This window comes from Gossypium hirsutum, chromosome A08 (genome assembly GCF_007990345.1).
Source record: "Gossypium hirsutum isolate 1008001.06 chromosome A08, Gossypium_hirsutum_v2.1, whole genome shotgun sequence".
In the NCBI taxonomy this organism is placed as follows: domain Eukaryota; kingdom Viridiplantae; phylum Streptophyta; class Magnoliopsida; order Malvales; family Malvaceae; genus Gossypium; species Gossypium hirsutum.
In genome coordinates, this window is record NC_053431.1 from 120,841,900 (window position 1) to 120,867,639 (window position 25,740).

At 34.3% G+C, this 25,740-nt stretch overlaps 1 protein-coding gene and 1 pseudogene across 2 annotated transcripts; one reads left to right on the top strand and one right to left on the bottom strand.

Annotated features, from left to right (window-relative positions):
- Positions 1-6,971: 6,971 nt before the first annotated feature.
- LOC107940112 (agamous-like MADS-box protein AGL80) lies at positions 6,972-7,741 on the bottom strand (annotated as a pseudogene).
- Positions 7,742-18,655: 10,914 nt separating this feature from the next.
- On the top strand, positions 18,656-25,212 carry LOC107940111 (serine/threonine-protein phosphatase 6 regulatory subunit 3). 2 transcript variants are annotated; one of them, XM_041075062.1, is made up of 19 exons: positions 18,656-18,965; positions 19,549-19,652; positions 19,799-19,885; positions 20,004-20,084; positions 20,171-20,240; positions 20,323-20,376; positions 20,824-20,883; positions 20,992-21,108; positions 21,225-21,319; positions 21,433-21,641; positions 21,760-21,857; positions 22,021-22,124; positions 22,278-22,443; positions 22,566-22,688; positions 22,955-23,037; positions 23,408-23,549; positions 23,630-23,659; positions 23,893-23,963; positions 24,115-25,212. In XM_041075062.1, exons 1-19 carry the CDS (start codon positions 18,927-18,929, stop codon positions 24,938-24,940), a joined length of 2,559 nt encoding a protein of 852 aa, XP_040930996.1. In that variant the 5' UTR covers positions 18,656-18,926; the 3' UTR covers positions 24,941-25,212. The 2 variants fall into 2 exon arrangements, with proteins under 2 accessions (XP_040930996.1, XP_016729028.2); XM_016873539.2 differs by lacking the exons at positions 18,656-18,965; positions 19,549-19,652; positions 19,799-19,885; ... (1 more) ...; positions 20,171-20,240; positions 20,824-20,883 and having other exon boundaries at positions 20,327-20,376.
- The last annotated feature ends 528 nt before the right edge of the window (positions 25,213-25,740 follow it).

Below are 25,740 nucleotides of genomic sequence, written 5' to 3' on the forward strand. Positions count from 1 at the left end.
ATCATGTGATCGCTTCATGTATTTATAACATTCATATAAATCAAATAAACATATACCATATTCAAATCATATACAACATTCAATTGAAACATATTAACATGCATAATTAAGTTACACGAACTTACCTCGATAATAGTTCGTATAAGAAAATCTACTAATCTGAAACTTTCTCTTTTCCTCAATCTAGCTTTGAATTTGAGTTATCCGAATCTAATTAAGCTTGATTAGTTTGTTTTCTCTCTTCTAGTGTTTCCATACAAATTTTGGGGAAGATGATCAAAATAAGATGATATTTTCTATTATCATCTTTTAATTAATTCAATTTTCAAATTAGTCCTTGCTCTTTTTCTAAATTTCCATGGATGAATCATCCAAAAATATCTACTAACTTTTCATTAATAGTCTAATTACCATATAAGGACCTCAAGTTTTGAACTGCATAGCTGTTTGATACTTCTAGCTACTAGAATTCAACTTTTTCATTTTATGCAATTTAGTCCTTTCCATAATTAAGCACATAATCGGTAAAATTTTCTTATCAGAATTTTCATATGGCATTCCTATCATAATGCAGACCATATAAATCTATTAAAATAAATTTTCTTTCTAGCTTAAATTTGTGGTCCCGAAACTACTGTTCCGATTTCACTGAAAATGAGCTGTTACAACTCTCCCCCTTAAAAATTTTTGTCTTCGAAAATCTTACCAGTAAAGATATTGGGATATTGCTTCCTCATGGTATCCTCCAGTTGCCATGTAGCCTCTTCTATATCATATCTTTACTAGAGAAATTTTACCAATGCTACCTTTTTATTTCTTAACTCTTTTGTTTCACGTGCTAGAATTTTTATTGGTTCTTCACTGTAAGTCATATCAAGCTGAATCTCTACCTCTGACGGAGAAATAATATGTGAAGGATTCGATCGATATCATCGTAACATAGACACATGAAAAACATTATGACTTCTATCAAGCTCTAATGGTAAGGCTAAATGTAATAGATCCAATTCTTTCTTTGATTTCATATGGCCCAATGAACCGTGGAGTTAATTTTGCTTTATGGCCAAACCGGAGAACTTTCTTCCAAGGTGATACTTTCAAGTATACCTTGTCACTGACCTGAAATTCTATTTCTTTTCATTTAAGATCAGCATATGACTTCTGACGGTCAGAGGCTGCTTTCAAACTGTACTGAATTATAATGGTCGTAAAACTAACTAAAAATTCGACTAAGGCAAGCGCACCTATCGAACAGTAGTATAGTTATGGTGATATCGGAAATATCGTATCCACGAGGACTAAGAGTACTAGTAATTACTATCTTTTTATTATCTAGCCTAACAATTAAGAGAATTCTTAATCTAAAACTAATTACCTAATCAACTAAGATTGTGACAGAGATTAAAGTTGGAAAATACTTTTGGAAAACCGATAAAGAAGACAATACCCAAGGAAGAATTAACCTAGACTTCACTTATTACCTCTGAATAAGATGGTTTATTCACTTGACTTTATCCGTAGGAATCCCTGATTTATGTTAATATCTCTCTCGAGACTAAAAACAACTGACTCTAGGTTGATTAATCGAAATCTCTTTCTAATTAAAACCCCTATTGTCGCATTAACTCAATCTATGGATCCCCTTATTATATTTAACTTTAATCCGACAGATTTTTGTCGTCCTATCTTTAGGATTGCATGCAACTCCGCTTAATTATGAGTGATCTACTCTTAAACAGGGAATTTTCCTCCTTTGAATAAGCACATCAAAAAACCTGAATTAATATCCTAGAATATTAAAGCAAGGGTTAAATTCACAATTAAGAATAAGAACAAGTATTTATCATATAATTCAAATAGTAATAAGATTCGTCTTAGGTTTCATCTCCCTTAGGTATTTACAGAATGTAGTTTATAACAATAGAGGGAAATATCTCAAAATTGGGAAAACAACAAAACATAAAGAAAACCAAAAACTTTGGTAGAAATTGAATAGAGATCTTCAGTCTTGAAGGAGATCTTGCTTCCGGGATGATTCCGATGGCTGACCTTGAGTGTTTTCTGCGTTCTACTCTCCGTGTCCCTTTAATCCTCTTCTAGGGTCTTTAAATAGACTTTGGAATGCCCAAATTAGCCTAAAATTGGCCTTTTCCTAGTAGAATTAGACTTAGGCTCGATAGGAACACGGCAGTGTGCCACGCTCGTGTGAAGGTGCTCAGGCCGTGTGCAATTCTGACTTGGTTTAGCCTCAACACGGCCATGATACACGAGCGTGTGGTATACTCGTGCATCACACATGGGCGGGTTGATCACTTGTGTGGTAGTGCCTAGGCCGTGTGCCACGCTGAATTAGTCCCATTTTGTCTGTTTTTGGCCTGTTTCTTGCTCTTTTCGCCTCCCTGTGCTCACCTAAGTATAAAACATGCATTAGAGGATTAGGAGTATCAAATTCAATGAATCTTATGATAAATTTTCCAAAAATATGCCACGCATGGGATAAAAATATTATGTATTATGGTTTATCAAATTAATTTTACATTTTCTTCGGTTTCACGGATTAAGTCAAATCCGTGTAACTTTCTCTCACTAAGTTTTGTCTAATACAATGAAGTTCTACATTTGTGACCATACAGAGCTTCATACGGTGCCATTTTGATACTGGACTGATAAACTATTATTGTAAGAAAATTCAACTAAAGGCAGATATTTTTTCCAGCTACCTTCAAATTCTAAAATACAACACCAAAGCATATCTTCCAAAATCTGTATTACATGTTCAGATTGACCATCAGTCTGGGGATGGAATGCAATGCTGAAATGTAACTGTATACCCAGAGCTTCTTGCAATTTGCTCCAGAATCGATATGTAAATCGAGAATCTCTATCTGAAATAATGGAGACAGGTACTCCATGCAATTTGACAATATCAAAAACATGTAAGTCAACCAATCTATCCAAGAAAAAATCCATACATACCGGAATAAAGTGTGCAGACTTTGTCAACCGATCAACAGTTACCCAAATTACATCTTTCTTCTTTGGAGATAGGGGTAATCCCGATACAAAGTCCATGGTAATTATTTCTTATTTCTATTTTGGTATTGTAACTGTCTGTAATAATTTCGAAGGCATCTGATGTTCAGTTTTTACTTGCTGACATATCAAAAATTTAGATACATATTCAGAAATATCCCGTTTCATACCCAACCACCAATACATCTTTTTCAGATCATTACACATTTTATTATTATCAGGATGAATAGACATGTTACCATTATGGGCTTCATGTAAAATCTTCTGTACCAGTTCCGAGTTCTTTGGAATACATATTTTGCCTTTGAATAATAAACAATCATTAGACCTAATCTGAAATTCTGAATCAAAAGTCGACTCACAATGTATCAGTTTTGCTTGTAACTTACTATCATCTTTCTGAGCTTCAGAAATCTGCTGCAAAAATGGCGGTCTAGCTTTTAACTCGGCTATGATTAAACCATCATCAGATAATGACAATTGGGTATTCATTGCTCTCAAAGAAAACATGGATTTTCTGCTTAGAGCATCTGCAACCACATTGGCTTTTCCCGGATGGTAGTCAATAACCAAATCATAATCTTTCAATAACTTAAGCCACCTGTGTTGTCTCAAATTCAAATCTTTCTATGACATCAAATACTTCAAACTGTTATAATCAGTGAATATGTGACATTTTTCACCAAACAGATAATGTTGTCATATTTTCAAAGCAAACACAATTGCTGCCAATTCAAGATCATGTATCGAGTAATTTCTTTCATGTAGTTTTAGCTGTCTTGAAGCATAGGCTATTACTTTACCTTTTTGCATCAAAACGTAGCCTAAACCATTTAACGATGCATCACTGTAAATTACAAATTCCTTACCCGATTCAGGCTAAACTAACACACAGGTGCTTCTGACAATAAGGTTTTCAATCTATCAAAAGTTTGCTGACATTTATCAAACCACTCGAATTTCATATCTTTCTGCAACAAATGAGTCACCGAAGAAGCTATCATCGAGAACCCTTTAACCAATCTCTGATAATATCCAGTTAGTCCCAGAAAACTTCTAACTTCAAACACGTTCTTTGGTGGCTTCCAATTAACAATGGCTGAAATTTTGTTCGGATCCACTTGAATCTACATGAATACCTTCTGCAGATACTATATGCCCAACAAATCCAACTTCTCGTAGCCAAAATTCACTTTTACTGAATTTAGCATATAATTGTTTCTCTCGCAGTGTTTGTAATACAATTCTCAAATGATCTACATGTTCATTTTAATCTCGAGAGTAAACCGGAATATCATCTATAAATACCACCATAAACCTATCTAGATATGGTCTAAAAATTCTGTTCATCAGATCCATAAACACTGCAGGTGCATTTGTTAAACCAAACTGCATACAAAGAAACTCATAGTGCCCGTATCTAGTTCTAAAAGCTATTTTTGGAACATCTGATTGCTTCACTCGTAGTTGATAATAACTAGAATGGAGATTAATCTTTAAAAATACAATGGCACATTTCAACCGGTCAAACAGATCATCAATGTGAGGCAATGGATACTTGTTCTCTATTGTAACCTTGTTGAGCTGTCTATAATCAATGCACAACCTCAACGATCCATCTTTCTTCTTCACAAACAGAACCGATGCACCCCAAGGTGAAAAACCGGTACACCTCAATGATTGAAAGAACACATGAATACCATAAAGACTAAAATGTACTAATAACAATTTATATAAATTTATATTATGTTGAATTAAAAAAATAAGAATACCAACCAAACAAACATCAAATCTAGTTTCATCATTCCCTAATTATCCCTCATCACTTTTAATCCCTCCACTGACTTGTCTAAAAAAAAAAGGCATCTTCCTAGATTGAGTTATAGCATGCATTAAAGATAGCTTTTATGAATTGTTATAGGACTTCTCATTCTCAAAATTCTCAACTTAGATTTCATCTTAATATTTTTTTTTTCATTTAAGTAATTAAGATTCAAGCATTGAAAAAATTAAAAGATAAACAAAAACCCCAAATTAGGAGAATAACGTAACAACTCTAAATTCAAATAACAAACATAATGTTTTAGTCTTAAAAAGGAACATGATTTAAGTGCTTTAGTTGCAAGAAAAAATTGTGATCTATGAGCAAAGTTTAACAAGAATAAACTATCATAAAGACCCTTTTCGGTTGGATGGTCTCCTCATAGTTATAAGCGCATGGGGGATCCTACTCCATCTCTTCCTCTCATTCCTCTCCTTAATCTTCCTTATCATCATCATCATCTTCCTCCTCATTTTCTTCTTCCGATTGGGTGCCAAATTGCATAAGGGTATACTTGTTTGATAAAAGGTATGGTACTCGCATACTGTGCCTCCTTTCATAGTCCTGACCAATCAACCTCACATGCATCCAAGGAATAATCCATTCTGAGTCAAGTATTTCATTTATGTTTGTACCTTGAGCCTTTGCTTTGCTATTCCAGTTTAAGGATTGAGGGACATCTATCTTTTTTTTCGGTGTCGGTTCTATTCTTTAATTTATTTTCGATGAAGCTTTGTAAATTGTGTGAACATGAAGTCTTTGAACATTCTTTGTTAGCTTTATCAATGATTCAGTGGCAGTCATTGGAACTCTTTCCCTTTTGCATAAGGTCGTCACAAGGTGTGGGGAGAAAATTTTGATCTTCTAGCAGCTGATGCATATTTTCATGCTTTGTTACATATGAATTGTATCTACATATTTTCATTGAAAAATAGCTCAAAAAGTATTCACATTAAAAACATTCATTGAATGAGATATTTTGGTACATATGAATTGTATCCATATCTTTTCAATGAGGAACATAATTACTTGGTTAAATGTTGTTGGGGAACCAGTATCAAGTTGATGTTTCCATTCGCCCCTTCCCTTAATGAGATAGTTTACAATATTATCCATGTTGATGTCTTTAAAATCTATTAAATCAAAATTTTCAAGAAAATCAATTGTAAAATTTGCAAATTCTCAGGGCGTGGATGTGTAATTAATTAATTTCTATGTAGGGTTTCTTAGCGAATCAACTATTTAGGATAGGAATAACTTAAACCCTAGGCTTGACAACACTGGGTCATCTAGTTGGGAATTAACCCAAAATTGGTATTGCCTATCCGTGAAACCCTTACCCAAGTCGGTCTGGACTGTGAGGTTGAGAGACAAGTATTTCTTGACTCATTAGTTTAGTGGAAGATCAAGAGATCCTATAGGTTAGCGACTAGTTGATTGAGTAAAACTTGATATAGGAATTAGTTATGACCATCAAAGTGAGTTAGTCTCCCATGCTTAGATTTGATTAAGTCTACATATTAGTTATCTAGTTTCATTATTTTATGTGATTTTATTTATTCTCTTATAAAACCAATTTTTTTACTTATTGTTTTATCGTACTATAATTTATTTAAACTACCACCACATCCCAAAATAAGGTTACAGGAAATAGAGATAAAATTTAGAACTTTATTTAAAAATAAAAAAGCAAATGGTAAGAGAGTTAAAATGCCTTCAAAATTATTTATGTTAAAAGTTTACAAGAATGAGTTTGCTGGTTTAATGGTAAGGCCTTAGCATACCTTTGAGCGAAACCTAAGTATGTGAACCCCTAGCAATACTAGGCAAACCCATATGAGGAATGAATGTGCAAACCCTAGGTGTGTGAACCCTTACGTGCGAACCTTAGGTATGTGAACCCCTTATGTGCAAACTATGTAGTTATTACATGCGAACCCTAAGATAATGTTCTTCAAACCCTATTAATTGTTGTATACGAACCCTGTATGTGTCATATGTGATTTGCTAGCAAGTTCAAACAAGCACAACACCATCATAACATAAAATGATAAAATATTTTTGGATCAAAGGCCATAATAGAAGCAAATAGATGACACAAATGAAATCTTATTTTTTAAGGGAAAAAAGTATTGGACCAGAGGCCATTATTGAGATTAATGTTGTCACCAAACTGGAACATCATCTCATTGCCACCAAATGCCATATGAGTTTGAGGATTTTTGTTGTTGTTGTTCATCATCTCTATGATCCATTGTTGCCTCTGTATTTGATCCATGTTATTCACCTTTGTTTGTAACATGTCCTTTATAATGATCCTCGATATCACTTCGAGCGTTACCATTGTCATTGGTGGCAGTGCAGTCACAGATGAGGACAACGATGGTAATGCCCCTTTGGGATTAAGGGGTGTATTAGCAAGTGCAGCGATCCTCTTGTCGATCTCCCTCATGTTTTCATCGAGCAACTAGTTGAGATCGTACAAGTCCCCCAAGTTCAAACCATGGATGACCCTTTCACCAGAAATATTATTAAACATGACTTGGGTCATCTCCTTTTCCCAGTTGTCCTTGCAGTGCTTCTTAAGTTGCTCAGTTGCTTTGGAAATCCTTTGGGAGAGGAAACTCTCCTGGTTCACCATCTTCTTACTTTGTTCCATCTTAGGATCGCTTTGAACTTGGAGAGCACTCGTTGGACTCCCATGGGGGATGGCCAAACCTTGGGCTGGGACTCATAAGGATTGTACATGATAGCGCAAACATTAATCCCACAAAGGGTACTCAGCTCACTCACCTTTTTCATCAAACCCTTCTTTCTTTTTTTGTAGGTGGCTTTCCTTGCTGAATCATTGGTGATATAAGCAAGCTTGACATTCTTTCTCGTCATGCCTTACAAATCAAAGGGGGAACGTTGGAATGGTTTTTTTTTCTTATGTATTGCTTACCCAAACAAAGAATGGATGCTTTATATAAAGGTGAAGTGAGTGAAAATCTTCTCAAATTAAATGACGATAATAGCCGATAATTTTATAAAAGATATCATGAGATAATGAAGTTGTAATGCAATAAATTCTATTAAATGGGTTAGGTTTGGTTTTTATTTTTGTTTACAATGATTAAAGTATCATGTAGATATATAATTTGTTTAGTCAAAAAGTGATGTCATTTGTATTACAATTTTTTTTTACATTATGTATGTATAAAAATCTTATAATATCGAATAATTTAGTTAGTTATAAAATGATAAAAATAATTTTTATTATGTATTTATAGGAATCATAAGTATTATATATAAATGTATATATGGCAATGACAGATATATAATGCATATATAAGTCTAATCAATGAAGATCTTGACGTCTACCTGAAATTGTAAATGGTAAAACAGAATGCAATTATTCACATATATATTATATATAGGAATCATATAATATTAAATAATTTAGTCATAAAGTGATAAAAAAATACTTTCATGATTATGTATTTAAATAAATCATGTAATATAAAAAATATGACATTAGTCCCTGTACAAACCAAATTTGAGATTTAGTCTTTGTTTCCTCCAACTTTTTTTATTTAAAAAACTTATTCTAGTGATTAAAACTGTAAATATTTTCCATCAAAATTTACTCATTTAGCATGTTGATTAAGTTGTCCTCATGTGACATGGTATATATTTGATGAAAAATAATCATGTTAAGTTGATAAATTTTAGCAGAAAGTATCAACAATGATAATGATGGGGTTAAGATTTTTGAATTGAAAAAAAATAAGAGATTAAACTTTTAACTTTTAAAGTACGGGGACCAAATCTTAATTTTGTTAGAAATACAATGACTAATAACATATTTAAACCATATTTAAAAAATAATCATAAATATTTGATATATTAATTTATAAATGGTAATGCCAAATACAAATAACATATACATAAATATATAAAAGACAAGCGTTCACACATACCATACATTGTACATCATAGCAAAATTTAGTGTTTTTTTTAATAACAATGTCTAGTTATTAATGGTAATAAATTATAAAAAAAACAAAAAAATATTTATTTGTTAAAAAAAATGAAGAACATAAATTTGAAAAATTTAAAAATGGCAAAAAAAAGTATCATTATAGTACATAAATGATATGTAGCAATTATATAATTACCATGTTAGAGTGCTTGGTATTTAAGTAGTGTAAATTGTTAACTAAGAAATGTAATAATGTGTTGTATTTTCTCTTAAATATTTTAATGTTATGACAAAAATAAAAAAAAGATGATAAGTATGTCAGCTAAATTAAGTATAGCAGCTTTCTTTGCTATTTGAATAACCAAATTGTGTAGAGGGTGAGCCAAACATTTGTTGAAAAGAGATGTCGCAATTGTATTGTAGTTGTCGAATACCTAACATGACCAGTTCCAACTTGTGTATTTTTGTTTTCTCGAAAAAGACATTATACCACTTATTTAATTTAGGATATCCCTTAAGTGTAATAATGACATTGTTGCCTAATCTATATTCTGCTAATGTCATACCATACAAAAGCTTGGATCTCTTGCTAACACTAAAGGTCCATTTGTTTACATGTAAAACGTTTTACGGAAAACATTTTAATTGTTTTCCTATGTTTGTTTGGTGGAAAATGAGTTACTAAAGGAAATCATTCTAAAAAAAAAAGTAAAATGAAGGCATTTTTTAAGGAAAATGTCTTACCAATTCAAATCCCGTAAGACATTTTCCCGTTTCTCCTTTTCACATCCCTGACAAACAAACCATTTTGTTCCTCCCATTTTACCCGTCCCTTTGTCGCCTCCAATCCCTCCTAACCTAGTGTCTGCCACCAGCTAGCAATGCTTCTCATCACCAGTCACTGGCATTTATCTTTGTGATGTGCTTGATAAGTTTTATATTTATGATTGATCGTATTTGAAAACTAACTATTATCACGATAAAGACAAGTACACCTATCGAACAGAAGTATAACTTATAGCAAGACCGGAATGTCGCACCCACAGGAACTAAAGGTACTAGTATTAACCTTCTTTTTATTATCTAGCCTAAAAATAAGAGGATTTGTTTTATCTAAACTAATTAACTAAACTAAGAATGCACACGAAGTAAATTGGGAAAATACTTTTAGGGAAACTGATTAATTTAGACAATACCCAGGAAGAATCCACCAAGACTTCACTTGTTATTTGACTCTGAATTAGACGATTTATTCACTTGACTCGATCCATAGAAATCCCTAATTTATATTATTATCTCTCTCGAGACTAACAATGTCTAACCCTAGGTTGATTAATTGAAATCTCTTTCTAATTAAAACCCCTAGTGTTGCATTAACTCGATCTATGGATTCCCTTATTAAGTTTGACCCTAATCCGGTAGATTTATGTCACCCTATGTCTAGGGGTGCAATCAAATCCGCTTAATTATGCTAGATCTACTCTTAGACAGGGACTTTTGCTCCTCTGAATAAGCTCATCAGTACTTGAATCAATATCTTGGAATATTAAAGTAAGAATTAAGAACACATAATTAAGAACAAATCAAGTATTTATCATATAATTTAGAAAATAATAATAAGATCCGTCTTCGGTTTCATCCCCCTTAGGTTTTTAGGGGATTTAGTTCATATGTGTAAAATAAAACATCTAAGAAGAATAATGATAACAAAACATAAAGAAAACCTAAAAACCCTGAAGGAAATTGAAGGGAGATCTTCAGTCTTGGAGGAGAATTCGGCTTCTGAGATGGATCAATCGGTTTTTTTCGAGTAATTCCTTGCCTCCTACTCCGTGTCTCCTTAGGTGCCCTTCTAGGGTGTTTATATAGGCTTTAGAATGCTTTCAAACCCTCAAAAGTGGCCTTTTCTGAGTAGAACTAGACTTGGGCTCGACAGGGACGCGCCCGTGTGGGGTGGCTTAGGCCGTGTTAGAGTCTGCTAAATAGACACAGTCATGTGGTCTACCTGTGTGAGGAAGTCCAGGCCGTGTTGATTTCCCAAGTTGACCCATTTTCTCCGTTTTTGGTTCGTTTCTCGCTCTTTTTACTCTCTTATGCTCACCTAAGTATGAAACATGAAATTAAAGGATTAGAAGCATCAAATTCCACAAATCTAGTGATAATTCATCCAAAAATGTTCTTAAGCATGGGATAAAATATGTATAAATTACGACTTATCACTTTGATCTTTCCCTTTTCCACCTTTCGTTGCCAAAATCTACACTACACCAGTTGGTGACAACATTCATCTTCCTATCTCGAAGGTAATAATGAAAAAAAAAAGAAATACCTAGCTAATGTCATTTTTTTAATTGATTTTGTAACACCCTATTCCCAACCCGATCCATCAATCTGGGTATTAAATGTCACAACCGACGTGTAATTTAACTAAACTCTTTGACTATCCTATTTAAATGTTTTAATTTCCACTTTCTTTTTCAAAATTTAACTTCAGCCATAACCCACTTCAAACAAACTTTAGAATTATTACAAATTCATTATATTGGTAATCTCTAATATTATTTGCCATTCTAATTAAGCCTATGACACTAATACATCTAATTTAATTCCCGAGATGTAGCCTCTAAGGAGTGCCCATCTATATACATGAATGACAATCACACCCCTCCCACAAACTGGCGATATCTGGCTTGATCCCTCTACTCGATTCTTGAGTCAAAATTTTATCCTACGAATAAGCAATAAATTTGTAAGTTCAAATGAGCTTAGTGAGAATATGCAAGACAACATTATTGTAAAAATCCAGAAACTTTAAGAAACAACATTTTAAGCAAAGATTTCAATTCATTGATCATCCTTGGCCTTCCACAGATTTCACCGACAAGGTCGATGCCTCCCCCTCTTCCCCTAGCTCACCACTAGCGGACTTATTCTCTATCTGAGACATAAGCATGTTTTTTACGGTAATGGTCCTCTAGTGGTATAGGTCTGATTTTGCTTCATCCCAATTTCCCTTACTATTTAACAAGCTTATATTCCCTTTTTACTCATAACCTTGGATATAAATTCCATTGTCTACCATTAGTTGTCTTCCATTTACTTCCTTAGATTTCAAATCCTTACCATCCACTATTCTTGACAAACTGTTTGTCCCAGGTTAGTTCTTGGCAAACACTTCTCTTATTAGCTCCACACGATCTATCTGGCATTATCTAGTCTTGGTCAAACATCCTTCCTCTCTATAGGTTTCTGATAAACTATACCAGTCAGACTGTTACGCTATCATTGTTCCCAAGTGAACCCCAACAAACTTACCCGCCCAGGCTATCTTTTACCTGCAGACCCCTTAGGCTTAGGTTCCATTTTATCCTTCTATTTTGACCCCCGACTTGGGTTTACTTGCCAAAACCTGTAGACTCATATGTTCTTACTCACTTTTCTTATCTTCTTAATTTGGCGAATTCTTGGACTAACTCATTTACCCGCGTTCTCGGACAAGTCGTACTCGACCTTTCGTGTTACTCTCCAAATAGATCATACTTTGGTCTCTCTCTTACCTTGTAATGTCATCTTCCTAGCCCACCCATTTTGGCGGACTTTATTTGACACCATAGCCTAGCTACAATCTTACACAATCTGAACCTATGTTTAATGTCCTGGTGGACTCTATTGGTTGCCAAAGTCGAGTTATGATCTTATACCTTGTAACCCCATGTTTAATGTCTTAGCGGACACTTTATATGTCATAGCCGAGTTACGATCTTACATGTTAAACCTTATCTGAGGTGTCACCTTGAAGGACCTTACCGTCATTGTCATCACAAGGTCGCCCCATAGAGCCTACTATTTGTTGTCGCAGTGTTGCTCTATGGAACCTAATAAGCACCATCATAGTGTCACTTTAGTGAGCCAGTTGATATCATTACTTAACCTTGATGCTCGAACTCCAAAGTATCCCCCCCAGAAAGGCCCAAAGCTTCACACATATCAGTTTGCACCTAACAATATCGAATTGTGAAATCTAATGAAAATTATAGTTCCTTATCTATCCGTCCTTTCATCCATTTCACCACTTTTAAACTTGATGTTCCAACACTGAAGTGTCCCTTCCGCTAGGCCTGGAGCTTCGCATATCTCGGTTTGCACCCAGCAATACTGGATTGCAAAATTTAACAAAAATTCCATTTCCCTATCTATCTGCCTTTTCCTCCATTTTGCCAGTTTTAACCTTAATACATGAACACCATAGTGGCCCCTCTGTCAGGCCCAGGGCTTCGCATTTTACGGTTTGCATATAGAAAATTCTGGATGACGATATACAAAATCACCCTTTCCTAATCCTAACTTCATCTAACCCATCAATAGTTTCCCCTCCGTACTCTGCAATTTATAAGCACGTAAACACAAACATATAATCACATAACATAATAACGTGGAGCACTAAATTTATATGTAGTACCATAACTAATTCATGCATAAAAACACATTTATAGGTACTCAATTACCTACACCATTTTATACATACCTAGTATTCGTAATCAATGAAAATTATACATCATCACAAAACTCAACACAAATTCATGCTCGATACGTTTACGTACCACATCCATACATAACAACAGTTTCAGACACACTCAAAACAACTTAAATATAGACCATTCAAACAATGCATTGTCAACGATCACTCATAAGTGGAGCATTGAAACTCACATTGCTTCCTTATTCTTGACAGCTTAGCTTGTCCAAACTCTAAAGCCTCCCTTGTCCTAGCAACTAAGTATAACAACCATTTATCGACTAACTCAAAGGCATTCAAACCTTAAAACCTAAAATCCTTAATTATACAGAAACTTTGAGAGTCATTACACTACTCCTTCCTTTAATTTACGAGTTCGGAGGGATAAGGAAACCGACCAATTCTAATTTCTCTACTTTCAAACTCCAAATCACACGATGACTACAACATGTAGAGCTTCCTTCAGCTTTATCCCTTTCTTTTTTGGAGTGGTCGAAGAAGACAATACTATAAAGAAAGAATAATTTATAAATAGAACTTAGAAGAATTCTATTTCCTTACAAGCCATATATATATACTCTATGTGCACAGTTTTCATAGACCAAATCAACCACTAAATCATAATCATTATGTCTCCCATTATGAAACCAACCAATTCCAATCTAACTAAACTAGAATTGAAATCTAATTACTCCCCAACCAGCCACTTAAGTTTCTAAATATTTCAGTAAAGCTGGAAAATTCATGTTTCTATACAATCAGCTCTCCAACTTTTCTTTAAATTCGGGTCCATAGGAGAATCGGGTGTGATAATTTTTTTTTGAACTTTTAAGTTAATGCCATTTCTTTCTGTAGGAACAACTTTTTCTTGGGGAGGGGAGCTCCAAATTCTCAACCTCGATTCTGTTGTTTCTCATTCCTACCTTATCTCTTCCCTAAAACCGTTGTTGAATACGTCTCTGGTAGGTTTCAAGTTAAATTAAACGATGTGATTTGTATGATACTATTCCGATAGCTGTTGTAGTATCTCGTAACTCGGGTCCAACGACCAGACCAGGTAAGGGGTGTTACATTTTTCAAGTCAAACTCGAATAGATTTTGAGCACTAGTGTAACGATCCAATTTTCAGTGGTGTCAAAAAACATGATTTCGGAACCTCATTTTCATAAACCAAGTCTATAAGGATAAAATATAAATATTAAGAAAGTTAGTATAAAAATATATTAAAAATTAGTTAAATAATTTAACAGAGAAAATAGTTAATTAAAGCTCAAGGACTAAATTATAAAAGTCTAATCATTATTGAGTTTTAATTAAGAAAATACTTAATGACCTAGGTAGAAATTATCCAAAGAATGGTTATTAAACCTTTTTTTTTATGTTGATAGTGGAGAATGATGATGAGTCCAGTTAGTTTTAATTTATAGTTAATTAAGTATTAAATTAGATTAATGATTAATAAAACAGTCATCAATTGACATACCTCTCTTCCGAAGGAATACAATTATCTTGAAAGGAACTTTAGTTCTCCATAAGGATTTCCAATTGAAAGTCTGTAGGGAAGGATTGCTAGCTTATGTATTTTGTGTCCAAATAAGCTCACAAGCAGACTTCACAAAGAAAGATCCATCAAAATAATATTTCCATAAAAGTCTATCTACGCCATCAAAGATTGAGAAACTGCGAGAAGTTCACTCATTCAACCAATTATCCCCTAACTTTTCTCATATAGGAGATGATCTCCAAACCTAGTAACTTGGATGTATAAGATCAACAACCCTCCTATTTGCTTGTTTGAAAATAGGTATTGTGTGAAACAAAAAAGGAATTTCCTTCCATTGCCACCTTATCACCATTCCAAATTTGAATATATAAACCTAATTAGCATATGTCCCTCCCTTAAAGTATACTTTTCCAAATCCAAGACTTATTAATTTTCCAATGATTATACAAAATTTCCATAAAGGCAAAAACTTTCTAAAAAATTCATATTCCACCCACAATGCCATGAGTTTCAAAACGATGTGAGAATGAAAATCCAAAGTTCTAAATCACCCGATCAACTTGTTGCCAACTAATTCTATTCTGAAACAAAGTTAAGATATTCGTATCATGCTCCCAATAATATTCCTTAATGTATAAATCAAAATAGGGGTTTCCACATCCCTAACAATTTCAATCAAATACTTTAAAGGCTATAATAAAATAAAAAAGGGAAAGTGGTATTGACTGACCTTAGTATTACACATAATCAGACCCATCCACTACATCACGATCAACAACCTCTACATATTCATTCATGGAGGCACCCTTATTGTACTTAATAGCAAGTAGGTTTTCAACAATGGAGTCAATTTCTTCTTTAGTCGGCACTAAATGACCTTTTCCTTGACTAATTTCAATACCTTTCCTTTTGAACTTTTTCTTGGCCTGACCCCATTTAATCACTGAGCTCTTTGATTTGTTAGAAGAAGTAGAGACATCATTATAAAGACTGATTAATTTTTCTTAAGCAAATTGTGACGTCCCTTCTAAGAGGTTAGTGTAACACCCCTCTCTTGGTCCGGTCATCGGACCTGAGCAATAAGATGTTACAGTAATTAACAGAATAGTTACACGCGATTCATAAGTTGAAAATTCTATTAAACATTGAATAATTACATACATTCACATAAAATCATGCTTTGCAAACAAAATCAGATTTAAGTTGAGTTGACGAAAGCTCTAGAATTGACACGGCATCAACAAGGACCATTTTAAAACTTTTACAACAAAAATGGGCAATTATGGGCCGTTTTCCCAGACCATGTAACTCACTATGATCGTGTGGATTAAATTTGCAAATATAAAACAAAATCACACGAGCGTGTGGCTAGGCTGTGTAACAAACTGGGACCGTGTGAAAAACTAAATAACCAAATCTACAGTACTCACATGGGTGGGTGGCCATGCTGTGTGACTATCGAAAAATGTATGGTACAAATGGTTAATAATTTTCAGTGATCACACGACCGTGTCACCTGCCTGTGTGTGACACACAACTGTGTGTCAACCTATGTAGTGCAAAATAGGTCATTTGATGCATGATACAATCTAACCCTTAATAATGACCTAAAATACATTTTATTTTGCCACTAGGAACCTACCTATAACATGTCAAAATCATGCTAAAACATGCCATCCAATATATCTCTAAACATCTAATCAATATGCCACATTTGGCACCAAAACACAACAAAATTATCGACTACCATTTCTCAAACAAAAGCATACCAAAAACCATTCAATACCATTTTAACATGATATCTACCTTAAGCGTTCACCCTATCATCTACCTTACCCAATTAACTTCAAATTGTTATATTCATAATATCATTCAAGGTTCCACAATAAAATGGCAAGATGTATATATATGGCAAGATGTATATATATTACTTAAACCAAAGCTAACCATTCATCTAAGTACATGATCACATATTAGACATACATAGACCATCCAAAATTCTAAAATGACTTCCTTAGGTACATTCCAATAAGTATAACAAAAGACAACAAACTTTAGGGAATCTAGGATCTCGGTTGAATGCTAAAGTGTGACTTGAACAAAGCTATGTACCTAACCTACGCACGAAAGACAAATTGTAGGATGAGTATGGAATTCAATTTATTTATTTCAAACGAGGTAGGATAGGAAAACCTCATAAACTTGAGTGAATGTCTAAACTATATAGCTTGAACTTCAACATGAGTTTGTCACTGGTTATACATTTGCCTAACTTAAGGATATCGTTCCATATTAACATACTGATACATTTCCAAACTTGTAAGCCCATTTTCTTTTTTTTTAGCTCATTTAAAACTGTCATGCCGGATTGCTTGACAATGATGACTTGCCATCTCGAATTTCCAGGAAACAATAGCTTACGACCTCGGATTGCCCAGCAACGGTGGTTTCATAAGTCATTTATGTCATCCCAGAAAGCTTGACAACAGTGACCTGCCATCCTAGATTGCTCGGCAACGATGGTTTCTCAATTTTGGCCTAATAGCCCCTCGATCATCTCCATCGCATCTTGTACGGCTATAATTCAACCATTTTGCAAGTTCCATTTTATATTTTTCAGTATGCTTCTACTTAACTTCATATCAATCCACGAAAATCTATTCCATTATCGCAAGTATATTTATTTAGGTACGTATCTTAGTATTTGATTCAATTTACTCCAATTCCTTTCCATTCACTACAATAATTCTACCTTAAATAGTATACAACACATAATATCAAGAAATATAGAAATCAAATAAGTGTTATGTTACAGAAACACTTACAAAAAACTTGAACTACTTGTTGCTAATTTTCGCCTTCCCCATTCCTTTTGACGCTCTCGCGTTGTCTTTAGCTACGAATATTAATACAACAATGCCTAACTTTATTTTTCAACTCAATTCACAATCAATTGTAAAGTCACACATATTCTTAAACTTATTCGATTTAGTCCTTAAAATTGAGACTAACCTAACTTTCAATTTAAAATTCAAATTTTCAAGCCAGTTTCACTATAGTCCTTTTAGGACCTCCTATTTCTAATTTCTACTATAAATTTCAAAATTTATGCATTTTCAAGCCGGTTTCACTATAGTCCTTTTAGGATCTCCTATTTCTAATTTCTACTATAAATTTCAAATTTTATACATTTTAATCTCTATTATACCTCAATGGTCTCAATAATCATATCATCCTCTAGAAGATCAATGTCCTTAACCTCCAAAGAGGTAAGGAATGTTGTTCTTATTAACATTCATCAATATAGCCTTGTAAGTAGCCCAACCCTCGAAGGGAGAGTCAATAGACATTCTACAGGCATCGGACATATATTCTTCTCTTAAGTGAACTCTTTTGGTTGCCCAATTGCTAACTTGTATTGCCACCAGTAGCATTCTTGCGTGTCCACCACTATCGGCATTCTCACCACCTCCTGAAGCGACCATTTTTCCATCATTCACTTTGTTATTAGTTTAAATGCACTAATTCTTTCCGCAAGAAATTAAAAAAATAAGTAATTTTAAAGAAACTATTTTATAATTAAAAAAAATTGTGAAAAAACCGGAGTCAGAGTTCGTGACCTTAAAAACTTGAATGATGCTGTGAGTTTAGAGTCTTCTCCATTTTTAGAATCTGGTGGATCAGTTTTTCACAAGTCACCTTGAGGCCATGACCATGACCATCATACCATGACCATCCATCCACACATCCATTACATACATGGCCCATCAATCCATTAGACATAAAAATAATTTTGTGAAATACGTGGGACATGCTTCATTTTGTATTTTTCCACAGCAAAAAAAATAAACTCTTCCCCTCCCTTTTCTTCGTTCCCTCAGCTACTCCGACATTTAAAAAATAATAATTTCTTTTATAGTTTTTTCGATCTCTCATTCTCTTTCTTTTTTAAACAACAGCAAAAATTAGGGTTTTTTTTTTCTTATATATTTTCTCGCGCTTTTTCTCCTCCTCTTTGGACAACTCCTAGATTCACTGGTAAAAATTTAAGGTTTACAGATCTATTTCTCTGCTTAATCTCTTCACCATGTTTTGGAAGCTAACATCTTTATCTGCCTCTTCTCCGGTGAGTGATTTTTTTATACTGCTTGATTAATTAAATTAATTTCACTGTTTCTTTTTAATTTAAAATCTTGATTTCTTTAATCTTTACTTACTACATTGATTTAGTAATTTTCTATCGTATGTAATGAACTTGTCATTTTTCATTAGGTTTCTATTTTTTTTTCCTTTTGTTCTTGTAGGTTCGAATTCTTGATTTTCTTTCTGCTTAGTTAATTTGAAATTTACTTTGGATTCATCGATGCCATAGCAGACTAGTTTCGACGACTTAAATTTGTCCGCTTTTTTGGGAAATTTCCTTGTTCAACTCGATGAATTAACTTTGAATTTTAAGTACTTTCTTTAGTTGGAAATGGTTGGAATTCTGTTTATTTGAAGCTGAACTTTCTTACTTAGTTTTATCTGCTTTTGCATGTAATTCAGAAAATCTGTTGAGTTATGTAGATATGCTTACCTGCATTTGTTTTTTTTATTCTTTTTTGTTCTCCATTTTCTACGACTTGTTCAAAGAATTTTGTCGAGTTATTGATTTTTTTTTTGTTTACTGGGATTCTGGTTAATTTCATTGACTCGATACTCATTTGTAGGTGGAGTCAATATTAGACAAGGAAAACTTTACTTTGGAAGAGCTTCTGGATGAGGAAGAAATAATCCAAGAGTGTAAAGCTTTAAACAGTCGGCTCATCAACTTGTAATTCTTGCCACTATATAACATTGTGCCTTTTCCTTAAGTTTTTCTTTTCAATTGATTATTAGTGAATGTCGGAGTCTTTGTAGAATCTAATAGATGATTAGTCTTGCTTGATGCTCATGATGTGCTCAATATTTTATTTGCAGTCTGCGAGATAGAGCTCAAGTTGAGCAGTTATTGCGATATGTTGTTGAAGAACCTCCAGAGGATGCTGACAGCAAACGGGTCTTCAAGTAAGTAATTTTCATTTAACGAAGAATCAGGAAAAATAAATCTTTCTAGTTTGTTGGCTTGCAACTTATCTGATGTTAGTCATTCCTTTCATAATGATGTGTTCTTTTATGTATCTAGGTTTCCATTCATAGCCTGTGAGATATTTACATGTGAGATAGATGTTATTCTGAAGACTTTAGTGGAGGAGGAACAGGTATTTCATTTTCGTTCTTGATTATGCATTTTTAGTTATGAAAACTGCCACGATTTTGTTTCTTATGCTTGTCTCCTTGTTGCAGTTGATGGAACTTACTCTTCTCCTTCTTGGAACCAAACCGTCCTCATAGTGCCTTGCTAGCTGGTTATTTCAGTAAGGTAGTTTCTGTGCTGGTTCAATCATTTTTAGTTTGATTACTGCTTTGGTTATTAATAGGTTTCTTTTGCTGTGGCACTTTAGGTTGTTGTCTGCCTTATGCTACGGAAGACTGTTCCAATTATGAACTATGTTCAAGTAAGTAAACATTTTGTGCTTACCATCACATTCTTAGATTCCTCAGAAATTTGCTTATCTGTTTCATTCATGTTGTTTGATGATGCATTCGAGAACCTGTAAATCTGGATGATTAGTGTAACCGAGACATGTATGAATGTAGACTGTCAGTTTGAACTTCATCTTGTGCCTCAGTTGAACTTTGGCATGGATGTGCATGATGCATCTACATAATTTGTCTCCTGTAAGTTAACTTAAACGTGCTAAATTATGGGTGTTGTTAACAATTCTGTAGATTATAGATCCTTTTCATCTGGTGAGTTGGTTCTCTGAGTTTTGTACAGTAGTGACACTACAAGTGTAATGACTTGCATGACAATATTGGGCTTCTTTGTGGTCTATAATCTCTGAACTATGAAAGACAGCATGTTTTGTTTATATGGATTTACTGAGACAGCTTTGTAACTGGTACATCAAGACGTGTTTCGCCAACTGGTTGATTTGATAGGAATCACATCCATCATGGAGGTGCCTGAGTAGTTTCTTTTTCCTGGTTTAGTGCAGTAGTGAGTTTTATATGGTTTGTCTTTTCATACGTTTTGGATGAGCGTTGAGATGAGATGCTTATTTTCACAGGTTTTGGTTCGGTTAGTAGGAGGTGATGATCATGTATATCCCAATTTTTTGGATGTAATGCAATGGTTAGCTGATAGCAATTTGCTGGAAATGATTGTGGATAAATTGAGTCCATCAGTAAGAGAATTTTCTGTTGTATTCTAGCGTAATGTTGTTTTAATATTTTCACGGCATGCCATTCTTCTCGTAACAAATACCTCACAACCTGCTTTTTATTTTTCTAAATTGACCAGTGTCCTCCTGAAGTTCATGCTAATGCAGCAGAAACATTATGTACAATAACACGGAATTCCCCATCAGCTTTAGCCACTAAACTCTCTAGTCCAAGGTTTCTGAGATTCAGTTACTTTGTGTTCCCTCCCTATATGCATTGCCATTTCAATTCTCTACTTTGTTTATGTTTGTGACTTGACCTGTAATTTTGTATATGTTCATATGCAGCTTTGTTGCAAGAATATTTGGTCATGCATTGGAAAATTCACATTCAAAATCTGGCCTTATACACTCACTCTCAGTTTGCATCTCGTTGTTGGATCCCAAAAGATCAGCAATTGTTTCTCCCTTGATGCATTCTTTCCGACATCAACATATGTACGAACCTTCAATTCCTGTGAATTCAGAGACTGTCAATGCTATGCTGCCTAAGCTTGGTGAGTGGGTCTCTTTTGCTGAAAGTTGTATGTAATCATTTTTGTATATTCCTAGGTGCTTGGAACCTGTTGCCTTTCATTTTAGCCATGGTCTTGAAGGCTGCGTTTGTTTGTGTAGGTGACTTACTCATGCTTTTGAATGTGTCCTCTGATGAGAAAATTTTGCCTACCACATATGGAGACTTGAGGCTGCCTCTTGGGAAGCATCGTCTAAAGGTTCATACTATATTCTCATCATAAGTCTCATGTACCAACCAAAATGGAATACTCAATCTGATGACTGACACTTGTTTGATTCTTTTGGTGTTTGTAATGCATATCAAACTTTGTAGGTGCAATAGGCGCATGTGTTATTTCTGAATTTTTGCTTTTATTTCAGATTGTGGAGTTTATTGCTGTGCTGTTGAGAATTGGAAATGAAGCTGCAGAGAAGGAATTGGTCAACACAGGAACCATTCAGCGAGTTATTGATCTTTTCTTTGAGTAAGCTCTTGCTTAAAACCGGCGTCTTGAATTGAATTAAAAAACTTATTGGAGTTTGAATCTTGAAGAAAGTGCTTGATGTCTTCCTGAGGTAGATGTTGGATCTTTTCTGCCAGCAGGCTCAAGATTGATTCTTTATTTCAAATTATGCAGGTACCCATACAACAATGCATTACATCATCATGTGGGGAGTATAATATTATCGTGTCTTGAAAGCAAGAATGATGCAATAGTTGATCATCTTCTTCAAGAATGTGATTTGATTGGGAAATTTCTTCAAACTGACAAAAATCCAGTTCTTTCTGGTGACAGTAATCAGGTTGATGCTCTAATCATGCAACTTTTCCCCATTTTCCTAAGAGCCATTATAAATAAAGAATCAGGAGCTGTTATAAAGCTACATGATTATGCAGTCAGCTTAACTCTTCTTTGCTCAAACAGCCTACTTTACCTGCTGCCAGAAAATGTGCACCTCGGGTAGGAAACATTGGACATATTACACGCATTTCAAATAAAATTTTACAGTTGGGAAGCAGCAACAGCCGCATTCAGGCATGTATACAGGTGGGGAATTGGATGCTGTTTAATGTTGTATGACAGTTTCTGTCAGGATCTTACAGGATCTAGGTGCATTATTGCTTAACCTAACTACTTTTGTTATAATCAAAGTTAGAGAATGGATCTCTCTATGTGGTATGGTAAATATGAATTAAGCTCTATTATTTTGTTATTTGCCACATTGGTGGTATCTTTCATTGGCTGGAATTGCAATGTTGAATTATTTGACTAATTCTTTTCTTGCTGAGACGTCTTCATAAATTTCTTTATAGGAAAATAGCGAATGGAACGAGTGGCAAGCTAATGTTTTGCAAGAACGTAATGCAGTCGAAAATGTTTATCGATGGGCTTGTGGGTACCCACTTGTTTCATTTCTGATTGGCATTTCAGTCTGATTAGTTGGATTTTTATTTTGGGTCAATTAGCTATAGATTTTGTGCTTGGTATGCCATTTGAAGGAGTGCTAGCACTAATGGATTCTAGATGGTCTTTGCGACAGATTTCCAACTTATAATAATGAAATATGAAATGTTGCTTCTAGTTTTCTTGCTTATTTATGGCTTTTGCCTGCCATATAGTGCCTGCTAATATGAAGAGTTGGTATTTCCAATTTTTGAACTTATATTTGTTGTGAGCACGTTGTTGCCAGTTGCAGTAATGGCATAGTTGTGAGAGCTAACAGAAAATCACATAAAGAGTAATGCATTTTTCCTTCTCCTGTCCAGCCGCCCAACAGCATTCCAAGATAGAACAAGGGATAGCGACGAGGATGATCTTCATGATAGAGATTATGATGTTGCAGCTTTAGCAAATAACCTAAGTCAGGCTTTCAGTTACAAAATATATGGGAATGATGATAATGAAGAAGTGTGTAGTTTGCTTCTCCTGAATATTTCTTGAATTCTACCTGTTTGCTATACTTAATGTTTTTGTTTTACTCCTTTCAGGACCATGGTGGTCTTGGTCGAGATGACGAGGTAAGCAACTCTTTTTCTTTTAATTTACTTAAAATCTTTCTCTATGGTTTAATATGAGGCCAAGAGGGTGTTTTTCCAGTGGCTTCTGAATGTCTATTAAAGAGAAATCAGTGGTAACATAATTTAGGGCTATTTGTTAAGATCAGCTTGAGTGATGGAGAAGCCAAACAAGCTGGCATTTTTTTGTCATTTTTAATGTGAAATTTGATGGCAAATGTATTTTTACGATTCAGGATGTATACTTTGATGATGAATCTGCTGAGGTTGTCATATCATCCTTGAGGCTCAGTGATGACCAAGGGAGGTGAGTTTTCTTGTTATTACTCAATAGTAATGGAGTAATTTGGCTGATTAATATTTGTTCAAGTAGCCTTAGCTTCATGACTATATCACAGTTGAATTCTTCTGTTGAACTAACCATTTTAATGGTGATTACAACCCATGTTTTAATGCAGCAGTCTGTTTACAAATTCCAATTGGTTTGCATTCCAAGATGATAAAATCGGTAATGAACCTATGGCCACATCACCCACAGAGGTATTTGATGATGTTAACTTGAATGGCACTGCAAACGGTGGTAACAGTAGTAGTGATGATGAGGTGATAGTTGGAGAGGAGGATGAGTTAAATGAAAGCAAACAGTCAATGAATGGCACATCTACTTCTGATGCAATGAATGGATTTAAAAATTCGATGAACGGTGGAGTCTTGGATCCCCAAGGGGAGAAAGCAAATGCTTCTAATGATATGGGATTCTTTAGGTTTGATACTACTGAAAACAAGGACTTGCTTGGAGATAGGCCTTTACCTGAATGGGTGGGTTGGGGAGAACCATCAGATTTCCAAGTGGGTGGTTTGAGCAAGAATCCGTTTCTTGATGATGACAGCTCAGATGTCAACCTACCCAGAAATATAGAGACAGTGATGACTGATGTTGCACAGCCCTCGAATGGGGAACCCATACTCGCAAATGGTTCCTCAGACTCCATGGATATGAGTGACGGATCAGTGAGCAGCAATTCAAGTAAAAAATCTCCACCATCTGTGCGCTCATTGTTTGAAGAGGATGTTGAATTTGTAGGCATGGAATTAGAAGGTACGGAGAAGGCAATGGAACAAGCCTTGAAAGAAGGGATAGTTGGGGAAGCAGGACCATTGAAAAGGAATATCATTCCACACGTACCCGAAAAGGAGAAGTCCGATGAAGTTGGTGCTGGGATAAAGGAGTTCAACGATGCAAACTATTGGAGGGTTGACAAAGAGGTTGCGGTTTCGGAGTAATGCCTGCCAAACATATTTGTGGCAAAACATGGAATTAGAAAGTACGACAATGTGTACTTATGGAAGCTGGGAAGGGCTGAAGTAACAAAATTGGTATGTACAGTATAATTTGTTTCCTGATGGTGTTGAAACGGTAGGTTGTGCTATTTTGGTTAATTACATGTTCATTAGTTGTTTACCATTCAAGATTTTGTTTTGTTTTTTTTTCCCTTGTGACTGATTAACACTCATATGAAATCAATATTTTAATGGCTCTGGTGTTTCTCTCTTCATATTCTCCCTTTCCCCCAGATTTTAACCCCCTTTTTTTTTTGGGGGGGGGGGATGTTTTCATTTGGTTTTGATGTTTAGAATGACAAGATCTTTGCTTTTCTTTTATAATTTATTCGGCTTAATACAATGGGCTTAGAACTTGACGAACGTGTTATCAAAGGGATTAATATAATATAATATACATTGTCATTGTACATTTATACGCTAAACATAATTAGAATGTTTGAACAAGAAAATTTAGAGTAGATAAGGATATTTAAATTAGAAGAAAAAAAAAGGAAACTCCGTAACTCTTATAGTTGTACCTTTTTAAACTGTAAGTGGTTGATTTTTTTTTATCTAAATAAATGAATAAAACTGAGTGAGAAGTTTTATAATTCTGAAAGTGAATAACAAATTATTATTTATATTAAAAATAATTATTTAACACGCCAATATTTAAAAAATGAAAAACAAAAGGGCTTGTAGAGCCTAAAAGACTAAATCACCTTCTGTAAACAAATGGAATTGTAGAGCTTTGCTATCAA